General features: G+C 46.0%; 1 protein-coding gene across 1 annotated transcript in view; it reads left to right on the forward strand.

Moving 5' to 3' along the window:
* The window catches only part of LOC5563749, a 636451-nt gene that overhangs the window by 332252 nt on the left and 290512 nt on the right, over nucleotides 1–13687 (forward strand). Inside the window, exon 6 of the mRNA XM_021845713.1 lies at nucleotides 843–907. Coding sequence (XP_021701405.1) covers nucleotides 843–907 — 65 coding nt within the window. The remainder of the gene's footprint in view (nucleotides 1–842; nucleotides 908–13687) is intronic.

Here is a 13687-nt window from a genome sequence, read left to right on the forward strand (position 1 = left end):
TCTGTGGAAAAATATTGCCCTTTGGCTTGTAAGCTACTTTGGTACCCGTAAGTTTCCGGAGCAGCCACTCTACTCTGGTCGTAGGTCCTCGTCCTGATCATCACCACTTCTACAAAGTTGTTTCCGTTACTGGTGGGTGGTGGTAGCTGATGGCAAACTTTAACTATGCTAGATCGAAATTCAATTTTCCCAACGGAAAATTTAATAAAATTCAACACAAAACTTCCCCATCTATGTGACGTTCCACTGCTTTGCCAAGGGCCCGTATATCACCTAGTAGGTGGTATCTTCCACATATGAGATATTGTTTTTTTTTCCTATCGCCAAGTAACGGTGATATTCACCCCATTTAGATTTAGCTCTTTATAGTTGACAACGGTGAAGACTTTTCTAGCTCAGCAGGTAGACGCACAAATAAATGCTGGAAGCGAGTGGGTTTAAATCCCGATGCGGGTAAGGATCTTTTAAGGTTGGTAATTTTACGCCTTCCCTGAGTATTACCATTAGATCGAAAACGCATATTTAATAGTAAATGCTCGCCAGTTCTAACCTAGGTTGAAAGAAGTATTCGACATAAGGGATTCTATTGTTTTTAAGCTTTCTTACGGTATTTTTCCAAAACATGGCGTGTTTTTTCTATTAAAAAAAAACAACGGCCTTCGCGTATTATTATTCTGCCCAGTACCTACTGTCTATAACGTCAACTTCCCAGATTCTGCACGAATACATATCGTTATTTTTAACAATTGAAAATTAAATGTAAAAATACCTCATAAGCTCCTTTAACCCAATCAACTCTTGCCTGACCTATTTTCTTCTTTCTGCTTTCTCTATTGTTCCAGATTACCCGCTCCCTGAGGAACGCCAATCTATCGAAAATAAATGACCTAGAAGTATTCGCCGGCAAGTAAGTAGCATCGAATTCACGTTGGCACATACTGGAAGAGCCAATGGAGCGTGTTTAGAATGGCGTCGAAGATTGCCTCCATTAAGGAAGGCTTTTCTTGCGAATTTCACAAGTGTAGTCAAACATCGCCAACCAATAATAACCCCATCCCTGTTCTACTTCCCTTCCACAAACAAACATCATCCCATTGATTGCGGTGGAACACCAGAGGACAGGCTGACACAATGCAAACACGATTCGGCACGTGAGAGATTCATCTGGGACGAAAAAAGAGACATAACATTTTGGAAATTCTTTAGAGTTTTGGCTTTCGATGATGACTAAACGATATGCAGTGGCCCAAAGCTGGCCAAAAGTAATACAAATTCCTTCTTGGATATTTCTTATTGATTTCTTTAGTTTTGAATAAGATTTCCCTAAAGTTTAAGATCGAGCGGTGTATATTTTGATTTTTTACACCATGTGACCTATAAAGATGTCAGAAGAAATGGACCCTATTGAATTTTTCAAATTTCGTGAATATAGTTCAAAATAAATTGAAGTTTGATTCTACCCCATTACCCCGAATGCCATTACCCCGAATGACATTAACCCGAATTCCAAAATCATGGGGAAATGTCATCAATATCATCATGTCAAGATAATTGTAAATTCTGGGAAATCACATTCGGGGTGGTAGAATTCGGGGTAATGGAATTCGTTGTGATGGCATTCGGGGAAATGGCACTCGGGGTAATGGGGTAGAATCTACGATTGAATGCGCTTTCGATCGAAAACCGTTTTGCATTCTCGTTTACGCCAGCACAATCAAATGGGCCATGAATTCGAACGAATAGGATTTGATGTCAATCGAAAGTTGAATCCGTCGTAAACAAGAATGAGAGTGCACCTTATGCTTTGTTTTGAAGATGCGAATTATATTTGTCATGTATATCATTTCAGAATGTCAACAAGTGTATCATATAGTCCTTTCAAAAAAGGGAATTTTCCATATGTGGTGAAAGATATCTAGGATACGCTATAGAATGATCATTTACCCCTCAACGTGTGGCAAATATTCCATAGTGATCGATGTACTGTGCCCAAAACTCTCAAATGTCATGAATATCTAGTGACTTTGATAATTAAATATCGATAATATCAAATATGCTATTTTAAGGTGAAAATGAATCGAAGCCAAACTTCAAATTTCAAGAGCACACATTTTGAGAACCGAACATACGTTTAAGCTTAAAGCTTCATCGATTGGTCACTACCAGCTTGTGACCAATCGATTTAATTTTCAGTTAAAACGGATGTTTGATTCTCCACATTTTTGCTCTTGAAGAATTGATGTTTGGCTTCGATTTGTCTTTACCTTAAACCAATTCGGTCAAATGTATCGGAAATATAGATTTTTCGTTTCAGCGACTATTTCCATCAAATTTGGCTTGCTCCTGCGGGGGCGGGTGAAGCGGTCAAGCAGGATTAAACGTGTTAGGCGCGCAGTGCAGTTGGGGGGGGAGAAGAGTGGCGTGATTCGCGGGCTTATTTAGTAGTGTGTGATCCTTTGACCGTGACGCTTGCTCCTGTCGGGGCAGGTGATGCGGTCAGAATCGATCATCTTACGTGTGCAGTGTAGTGAAAGTGTGTAGTATTTTGCGGTAAGCACAGTGCTGCGACGGGAGAAACAGCGTTAGAGTAAAGTGGGGCAAAAGTTCGAGTGGGGTAAGAGTTTCTTTTTAAGATTTCTAGCTCAATTCAAAACAAATCTTATAAATGTCATTGTGGTTCGAATGCTATTCAAGTAAGAGACTTTTACTCCAAATATCATAGAAATTGATTGAGATTTGGAAAAGTTATGGCTATTTGTTGTTTTTCGACGTGAATATTGTAATTTTTGGTAAAATTTTCGTGGCGTGGAACCAATTGAAGATAAAATCTTTCTCAATATTTTATGTAAGGGCGTTTCTAGGCCTATCATAAGGTTGCTTTGAGGTGTATTAGATTTTGCATAAACGCTTGAAAACAATTTTTGGCCCATAGTGGGGCAAAAGTTCGACCCATGGATAAAATAACGGAAAAAATTGCAAATTGCGTAAAATCCACATATTATCTTCAAATTTAGTTAAATTTGTCTGATCGTGTGAAAACTGTCACCAAAACTTTACATTTCCACTTAGTTTTGCGAAAAACTGCTATTTTTGAGTATATTACAATTAACCCGGTTTTGGGCAATTTTTTGATGAACATTTAGTGTGTATTTTTCGGCAAACTTAAGTTTAAGGCTGGTGTAAAGTATGCCTGTCATAAAAGGATCGATATTTTGTGTTTTACCCTGCGAACTTTTGCCCCACACTAGATTCGAACTCTTGTCCCACCGGTGGGGCAAAAGTTCGAATAAGACAATCAATTTTGAAACTGTTATAACTAAAAATGGGTAAATATTTGACACATGTTTGTTCAGCAATATTATAGCCAATATGTTGAAGGTTCACTGTATGGTATTTGTTTTGTTTTAACTGCTATTGTTTTCCTGGAAACTTTGATTATACCACTAAGATCGAACTTTTGCCCCACCTTACTCTACATCCTGGTAAATTCATTCTTTATTATTATTTACTCACCTATTACCCTATGAAACTAAATACGTGCCAGGGTCGAAAATTTAATTTTCGATTCGGGAAGTGTAAAAACATTTCAGATATCCATTTGATATCTGGGTGCTTTTATGCGGGGCTTACTGTATATGAAAATGACCTCAGAATGTGTGTGTATTTACTGCCATTCTTGAAATGGGTCGTTGGAATTTCAGTAGAGCTATCACCTTTCATCTCCTGGGCTAAAATTGTCTGCAGATATAAAGATATCGAAGGGTATCAATAAATACATGCATATAATTTTCTTCCATAAAAGCACTGCCGGTCAGTGGGAGGTGGATTGTATACACACACACACACACACAGCGACTATTTCCATCAAATTTCCCTAAAAATTCTGTCATGTCATGTAATTTGCATTTTGATTGAGAATTGTATTTTTGGCCAGTTATGGTATGTAAAGTGGCCACTGTGCGATATGAGGAGAGAGGCGGAGCTTGGGGCAAGTGTGCTGTAGGTTACCCCAACTTTTCACATCAACGCTGAAATATGTTTATTCCTTGAGTATAAGGCCGAACGGTCATTGTAATCATCAGCCATTACACAGCCCATTTGAAAAATCAAATCTCAAATTAAATTTTCAATTCATTTCAATTTTCTCAGCCCTTTTTTCGGTGGTGTTCTGCCGAATACCATTATTATTTATCTGGGTTTCCATCAATTATTGATAAAACCTCACCAACAATATTTCGTCAATTCACTCGGTTCATGGCCGATTCTCTCCATCCTCGACTGCGACCCACGCTCTCCAGGTACTGGGGCACCTGGTCAATCCACCTAACTCGCTGCGCCCCATGCCTTCTCCCAAGAGCTTGCAAGTCCTCCTCGAGCGTCTCATGCCCGTAGAGGACTACCGTACATCGTGCTTTTGGTACGGGGGTGAATTTTTCTTGACCGCAGTTTCTTCTAGAGCTCATAGTAAGCACGACTTCCGCTGATGATGTGCCTTCAAATTTCCCGACTAACATTGATGTCAACCGTCAACAAGGATCCGAGGTAGACGAGCTCGTCTACACCTCAAAGGTATCCCCGTCTATCGTGACACACGGCATTTCTGGAAGATTTGTCGCACTGAAAAGATCTGGTCCGTTGTCGAGCGGCCGTCGATGAACCCTGCTTTATAACTTCCCACGAACTCGTTTGCTATAGGTGATAGATGACGGAAGAATATCTGGGATACATTTTGTAGGCAGCGTTTAGGATAGTGATTGCACGATAATTTTCACACTCCAGTTCGTCGGCCTTTTTGTAGATGGGGCATATAACGCCTTGTTTACACTCCTCCGGTAGCTGTTCCGTTTCCCAGATTTTGACTATCAGCCGATGCATACAAGCGGCCAACCTGTCCGAGTCCATCTTGATGAGTTCAGCTCCGATACCATCCTTGCCAGCGGCCTTCTTCATTCTGGCGTTACGTCCCCACTGGGACAGAGCCTGCTTTTCAGCTTAGTGTTCTTATGAGCACTTCCACAGTTATTAACTGAGAGCTTACTATGCCAATGACCATTTTTGCATGTGTATATCGTGTTTTTTTTTTTTTTTTTTTCCTTCTAAGCAATGGGGGGATAATCTGCTCAACAGACTCCGGACCGAGGTCCGGGAGTGTGGGGTTGGGGACCATTTACTACGTACAAGCAGTAAACAGGACTACACCCCCGACCCACTAAACCATTTCCATTGCCGCCAAACACTTCGTCTCTCCGGGACCACCAAGAAGGCATTGCTTCGGAGAGGGGCTATTGCACATCGCATCCTCCAGGTTAGCTGCGTAGCCATGCAGCAACGAACATCGATGACACGCTTATGGGGGTCCACCAAGGTAGCATGCTGGCGCATTGCCAGCTTTCCGGGTGGTCCTCACCTCCCGTTGTCCGCTGAAGGCGGGCAGGGTCGACCACTAAGCCCGCGCCCAGCTGCACCGCAGGTATCAAGAACTGATACTGCGGGCTTCGCAATTTGACCTACTGAAGGCTCAGGCCCTATCAGCTAGCACCAGCTGGGATTGCTGACGAAGGGGCCTCCACCTGCCCCGAACAACCAGAGGCTCGTATCCACCCAGTAGGCCGGCGCCACGACAGCAGCGCTACCAGGATGTTCTCCCCGCGGCCACTTAATCGCTGTAAGGGTCGATTTCGACCGTAGGGCACCGGTATGACCTACGTAGCCGACTGCGAACCCTTGGACCACCTGTTGATTAGCGTCTGCACTAGTCACTCCTCGAGTCCACACGCCATCTCCTTTGGAGTTCCGAGACGATGTGGGTGATAGCCGATGAAACGGCATTCCAGCCAAACTCGTCTGCACACATCCTCTGGACCAAATTGTCCGGAGTCGTGTCCCGACCGCATGTGGCAAACATGCGGTCACGCATTGTGCGGAAACGCGGGCACACGAACAAAACGTGTTCCGCCGTTTCCTCTAAACCTGCACAAACTGGACATTCGGGAGAACCCGCATGACCGAAACGGTGTAGATATTGTCTAAAGCATCCATGACCCGAAATGACCTGTGTTAGGTGGAATGTTAGTTCCCCATGGCGCCTATTAACCCAGATATCTAACCTCGGAATCAACCTGTGAGTCCACACTCCCTTGGTGGAACTGTCCCACGCACGCTGCCATTTGACCATGGAGGTCGTTCTGGCAGTCCTGCGTATGCCTCTTGTGCCGCGCCTTTCGAAGCACTCTATGTCTTCCATGATGAGGATACCAATAGGCATCATACCGGTGATAACACAAAGTGCATCGTGTGACACGGTACGGTACGGTACGCGCTCGCAACCCTCAGGCACATTAGCCTATAAGTACTCTCTAGCTTGCTACGGTAGCTATCGGTACTCAAAGCCGTGCCCCAAGCCGGGCCACCATACCTCAGTATGGACGAGGCGACACTGGCCAGAAGCTTATGCTTGCTGGCGTACACCGCAGAGCTATTGGACATCATCCGGGACAGTGCCACAATAGCTGTGGAGGCTCTCTTGCAGGCATAATCGACATGGCTACCGAAGGTAAGCTTGTCGTCGATCATCACCCCCAAGTGTTTGACGGAGCGCTTCGAAGTGATTGTGCAGTCGCCTACACTGATCACCGCTTGCTGCACCGACTTTCGGTTGTTGACAACAACAGCCTCAGTTTTGTGGTGAGCCAATTCCAGTTTCCTGGAGCTCATCCACTCCTCCACAATTGCGATCGAGTGGGCTGCAGTCAATTCCACTTCTTCGATCGATTCACCGTAGACCTCCAGCGTAATATCGTCGGCAAAGCCAACGATGACCACACCCGCCGGGAATTTTAATCTCAACACCTCGTCGTACATGACATTCCATAACACCGGACCCAGGATGGAACCTTGCGAGACTCCTGAGGTTATGTGAAAGCACTTCCGACCCACCTCTGTGTCATAGACTAATACCCGATTCTGGAAGTAACTTCCGAGAATCTTGTACAGGTACTCGGGTATCCCCAGACGCAGGAGCGCATCAGCAATAGCCGCCCAACTGGCACTATTAAATGCATTCCTTACATCCAGAGTCACTACTGCGCAGTAGCGAATACCCCTCCTCTTACGCTGGAGTGCTATCTCAGCGGTTTTCTTAACCGTCAGAGTAGCGTCGACAGTGGACCTCCCTTTCCGGAAGCCGAACTGGTTGCCTGAGAGACCATTTACACCCTCGGTGTACCTCGACAGTCTGTTGAGGATGATCTTCTCGAGCACTTTCCCCACCGTGTCAATCAAGCATATTGGTCTATACGCCGACGGGTCACCGGGTGGTTTCCCCGCCTTTGGCAATAGTACCAGGCTCTGCCTCTTCCACGCATCTGGAAATACTCCCTCGTCCAGGCATATCTGCATAGCAGATCTGAACATACCGGGAGCCTCCAAGATTGCGACTTTGAGGGCCAGGTTTGGAACTCCGTCCGGACCTGGTGCCTTCCCCATGCTTAGGGATTTTGCAATCCCTACAAGTTCCTCATCAGTTACTCTATCCTCATCGCCAGCCCCAATCCCCGGCTGTCCTACAAAAGGAGGCCATGGGCTAGGGTTGTGGCGCGGGAAGAGCCCCTCGATGATCCCCTCCAGCAACTGTGGAGATTGCTCCGTAGGAGCAATTGCACCTCTTGTCTTCGCCATTACGATCCTGTAGGCATCACCCCACGGGTTCGCGTTGGCACTCTGACAGAGTCCCTCGAAGCAGGCCTTTTTGCTTGCCCTTATCTCGGACTTCAGCGCGACTTTGGCAGCGGTGAACACCGCCCGTCGTTCTTCACGCTCCTGCTCGGTACGTGCTCGCTGCATCCGTCTCCTGGCCCGTAGGCAGGCACGGCGCAGGTTCGCAATAGCTTGAGCCCACCAGTATGTCGGTGGTCTCCCATTCCTAGGGTGGACTTTTCTAGGCATGGTCGCATCGCATGCACGCGTAAGCACCGCTACCAGTTCGTCCCCGCTTAGGCCGAGTAGGTTACGCTCACGGCGGAGCGACTCCCTAAGTACTTCATCATTGAAGTACGATGTCTTCCACCTACGAGGGCTTGGCCTTGACCTAGCCGCTTCCTCAACCCGCTGCCTGCTGTTGTTGTAGTCGATACTGTAGCGAACCGCCAGGTGGTCGCTGTGAGTGTAGGCATCGTCTACCCTCCAGTTCGAACTACTCGTTAGGCCAGGACTACAAAAAGTAACGTCGATAATCGACTCCGCTCCGTTACGGCTGAAGGTACTTTTGGCACCAACATTAGCCAGATCGACATCTAGCACGGCCAGTGCCTCTAGCAGGATTTGACCTCGCTGGTTCGTGTTACGGCTTCCCCATTCCACGTCCCAGGCATTGAAGTCACCCGCTATTACAACTGGCCTTCGCCCTGTCAGCGCGGTCGTCATACAGTCCAGCATCTGCGTGAACCGCTCGGTCGACCAACTCGGAGGCGCATAGCAGCTACACAAGAGGACCCCGTTTACCTTGGCGATCACGAAGCCCTCGTAGGTAGTAGACACCAACTGTTGGACAGGGTATTTACCCGTTGTCCATATCGCCGCCATTTTTCCGGATCCATCCACGACCCAGTTGCCGTTGCCGGCGGGTACTCGGCATGGGTCCGATATGATGGCGATATCCGTCCCTCACCCAGCAACTGCCTGATACAGTAATTGCTGAGCTGCATCACAGAGGTTTAGGTTCAGCTGCGTTACCTGCACTGTGACTTTTCGTTGGTGGCTCGTTTGAAGGTCGGGCACCTTGAGCCTCCCGTTGGGTGATTGTTGTTCACGGACTTGCCGGAACAAATCAAGCACTTGGGAGGGTTCTTGCAGCCTAGTGCCTTATGACCTTCCTCACCACAACGCCTGCACGACTTGGTCCTATCAGGGCCTTTACAGCCCCAGGACTTGTGTCCAGGTTCCCTGCACCTAAAGCAGATCACTGGTTGCTCGTGTATGTTCAGTGAACATAGTGACCAACCAACCTTGATCTTACCTACCTTAGCGGACTTGTTTGCGTCTGCCACAGGTAGGTGTACTAAGGCCACCTGAGTACCTGCCGGACCTTTCCGTAGCTGAACGGCGGTGGTGGGCACCTGCACTTCGCACTGTTGCCGCAGTGCCGTGACGAGCTCTTCTGCGTCAGTGATCTCGTCAAGGTTCATCACCTTCAGAGTCACTGACTGCGTCAGAGCCCTTACTTCAACACCAGCGCTCCTGATTCTCCTGTTTCTTCTTCTTCTTCTTCCTCACTACGGTTGTCCAGGGGGCGTCCCCCCCTGCTCCGCCCTGACCTGTGGTGATGAAGGACCTCTCAAAGGTCGCAACCCCCTGTTCCCATCACTCCGTGAGAGGCCAGCCTTTTCGGGCCCACCCTTCTCGGCTTTCCGGGACGCCTGGCTGGGGTCCGATTTTCCGGCACTTCTGCCGGTTTTCGGGGTTAGTATCCGCCTGGCCTTACGAGCGCCGCCGGGTAGCTCCTCCCCTGACGGCTGCCTCGCGCGCTTCTGCGATTGCTTGCTGTAAGCATTCGCTTCCACGCTTTTGGGGCTGCCCGCGAAAACGAAGGGTTCCGTCTGGGTAGACTTCGGCAGCTTCAGTTCCACGGGTTCTGCCGCAGCCACAGTCACCATGGGTTCAGCATGGTTCTGCTTGGCCGCCAACATTGACTTACGAAGTCTAAACAAGGCCTGCTTGAGGTCCTTGCTGATGTTAGACTTCGAGGACGCAAAGTCAATTATGGAGTCGAGCTGCTGTGCAGCCACTTCCATCGCAGAGAGCCCATCTCTACTTTTATTGATGGCCCTCATCAACCACGCTCCATCCATCACTTCACCCGATGCGTTAGCCGGGGATGAAATATGGGTTCCAGCACTGGCACTACGTGCACTGCTGCCTCCTCCTGCTTCTACTCTCCTCAACGGAGATCTAGCTAGCCCACTTCTTGCGAAGGGGTTCGCTTCCCTACTACTGCTACTACCTGCACTACCACTACTAATCTGATTGTTATTTGAATTTGTACTCATTTTGGATCCCACGAGTAGCACGGGAAAAGAGGTCAACCACGCCAGAGCCCTGCATTAACGCGGTAAGGGACAAAATACTGTGAGGGGTGCCCAGGTGCCCCACAGGCTCCGTTAATGGCCGAACATCTTTTTCACCCCTTCGACCATTCATTCCTCAGCACGGTTTTTCGCATCACACCTTGAATTGGGGTTACCCCGTTTGGTGGACTCTTACCACCGGAACGGGTTGTCCGTAGTTCTATTCTAGACGCCGGAACTACACGGCCATGTGTATATCGTGTGGCAGGTACGAAGATACTCTATGCCCTGGGAAGTCGAGAAAATTTCTAACCCGAAAAGATCCTCGACCGGTGGGATTCGAACCCACGACCCTCAGCTTGGTCTTGCTGAATAGCTGCGCGTTTACCGCTACGGCTATCTGGGCGGCCTTGTTGTTCTTGAACTGTTGAATGGCATACTTAACTTCCCCTATCGTGGGAGCTGGATGGTTTCCACTGTCCGCTGTGCTGACGTAGCCATCGCCTTCGCTGTCCTGACCTTCTGTGCCTGTGTTATCTGCGCCATTCAGGTATTCATCGTAGTGCTGCTTCCACTTTTCGATCACCTAGCGTCCGTCCGCCAAAATGCTCCCATTTTTATCCCGGCACATTTCGCGGCACGAAGTCTTTGCGGGATGTGTTGAGCTTCTCATAGAACTTCCGCGTTTCTCGAGAGCAGCAACTCCATCTCTTGAAATTCCACCTCTTCCATGCGGCGCTTTTTGTTTTGGAATAGGCGAGTTTGTTGTTTCCTTTTCAGTCTGTATCGTTCCACGTTTTGTCGCTTTCCATGCTGCAGCATTCTGCATTCTTATCTTCTTAATCCTCATGGCACTTTTCGTCGAACCAATCGTTTCTTGAGCTCCATTCCACTTATCCGACAATGCTTTCGCAGCGTCTCTAATGTTTTGACTGTCCTGTAGCAGTCCTCAAGAGGGGCCCTATCGAGCTCGCCCTCATCCGGTAACGCTGCCTCAAGATGCTGCGCGTACGCATTGGCGACATCCAATTGTTTCAGTCGCGCTAGATTGTACCGAGGTGGGCGTCGGTACCGTACATCGTTGATGACGGATAGTTTTGGGCGCAGTTTAACCATCACCAGATAGTGGTCAGAGTCGATGTTAGCGCCACGATAGGTCCTGACGTCGATAATGTCGGAGAAGTGCCGTCCATCAATCAAAACGTTGTCGATTCGCGATTCTGTCTGCTGAGGTGATCTCCAGGTGTACCAATATGGGAGGCTGTGTTGGAAATAGGTGCTACGTATGGCCATATTCTTGGAGGCGACAAAATCTATTAGTAGGGGAAGACGGGGTAAGAGCGCCCGCCGTGGTAAGACGGACCACCTTCAGTTTGGCATGAAAATGAAAATTTTCTTAAAAGTTCATCAAGCACTTTCAATGAACACAAGATTTTTGACATTCCGAAGCATTTAGTGTGATATTTACATCAAATTTTTCATAACAAATGTCAAAAACAAAGTTTCTGCTTGTCGATAGTGAATTTGATCTAAATTTAACAGATGCTCACTTAAGGATTTCGGAAGGAATTTTGTTGGTAAACCATAACAAATTTCCCGTGTATGCTTTAACAGAAATGTGAAATATGCTTCGGTGAAGTGAAATATGAATTGTAAATATTAAGCTTTGAAATAAGGCCATAGTTGTGAAAATTGGGCAAGCGGGGTAAAGCCGACCACTGTTGACGGGGTGAGACCGCCACCCCTGATTTATACCAAATAACTGTGTAAACCATTTTAGAAATTGTAACTACGTTGTACATTACTGTTCAAGTGAAATGACATCAATTTTGTGAAAAATACAAGCAAAATCCGCATAGTTTTTCCAAAATATGGGTGTTTCAAGGTACTTATAAGTATGTATTCAAGTTTTTAGGAATAATTATTCCTAAAAATGATTCAATATCCACGTTTATCAATGTAGAATTCATAAAACATTATACTTTTTAGAATCACAGGGAATTGATATATTTTTTCGCAAAATTGTGTACGAAAATCGTGGTGGTCGCTCTTACCCCGTGGGTGGGCGGTTTTACCCCGTCGCTAAAAATAATCGTGATAAAACATCACTTTTTTAAAGCTTCAAAAAATAAATATTTTTTAGAAATACAACACCTGTGATATTTTTTGATCATGCCTAAGGCTTCAAAATACGACATGCTGCGTCGAAAAAGGATTTATTGATTCTTGATTTTGACATATGAATTAAATTGCTTAGGCTTACCCCGTCTTCCCCTAATAGGCCGTTCTCGTTCGTCAGCCGGTGGGCGCTGAACTTTCCAATCGTCGGTCTGAACTCCTCCTCCTGGAAAATCTGAGCGTTTAAATCACCTATGATGATCTTGACGTTGGGTTTGGTGAACATTTGACTTACTGCGAATGATATACAGTACTGGACAGAATAAAGTACGCATTGGTCGTTTTTTTCATACAAAATTATCAAGTTTGGAGTCTTATATGTCGGTTTCTAGTTGTCCGATTGACCTGAAATTTTCACTGCAGCTTGAAAGTAACTTCAAATTTCTAGGCTAGAAATTTATAGTTTTTCAATAACGAACTTTTAAGTTATCGCAAATCTCAAGTTTTGATAAAAATGACAAAATTTTAAAGTAAAAATAATTTTTAAATGAAAATACTTAGAGCAATATGTCCTTCTGCAAAAATGTACAGTTTGATAAGACACACAAGTTTGCAGAACATAATTTTTTTGTAAAACTGATTGTTTTCAAAATATTTTCAAAATTAAATTTTGCAATTTTTTGCAAATTGAGAGATTTTCAATAATTTAAAAGATTGTGTTTCAAATGCAGTGATATTTTAATTGAGTAAAATCTATGTTATATCTAGGCTGTGGTGAAAATTTCGGATCAATCGGACCACCAAAAGCTGAGATTCAGATCTCCAAACATGACCATTTTGTATGGAAAAACGGCCAATGCGTACTTTATTCTGTCCAGTACTGTACATACCTTCTTTAAAATGCAACGACTTTAAGCACAACTGGTCGATGCCGTAAAATTAGCCCATTTGCTATGCTTTTGCTATTCTTGGTTGGTCAAAAGTCTTCAATAGGCTACAATAGGTTGCGTAATACATTTTTATTCATGTCGATATTAAACAGAACGGTACACGGAATTAATGTGAAGATACAACGAAGGCAAGGTTAATGGCTGGGCATGGCGTACCATTGGTACCTCGCGTACATGCAGGAATAAATAGGACACCTTTGTGTGGTCTTTAGCTTTTTTGCCAGCAACTCCTATCCCTACCTCCTCAAGATACTGGCCAAGGTACGAGTAACCTCAGGGAAGATCGGGTAATCAACCCCGGTGGGAACTTTGATCGTATGCTGATAGAGAAGGGAGGTTTTGCTTTTGCTTTTGAGTCTGTACTCCATGTTAAGAGCGGCTCACAACAGCGTCTGTTTCAAATATCAGGGGCGGTTGATCATCGTCCGAGTGCCAGAGAAGGACTCTAAGCTAAACTGTGCACTATGGTCCTCCGAACATTTAGGGGGAATGGTCCTCCGGAAATCCAGGGGTTTGGTGTCAGGCCCTGTAAGCCAGTCGTAAAAAAAATCAAGCAAC

The sequence above is a fragment of the Aedes aegypti genome, chromosome 2 (assembly GCF_002204515.2).
Source record: "Aedes aegypti strain LVP_AGWG chromosome 2, AaegL5.0 Primary Assembly, whole genome shotgun sequence".
NCBI classification, from domain to species: domain Eukaryota; kingdom Metazoa; phylum Arthropoda; class Insecta; order Diptera; family Culicidae; genus Aedes; species Aedes aegypti.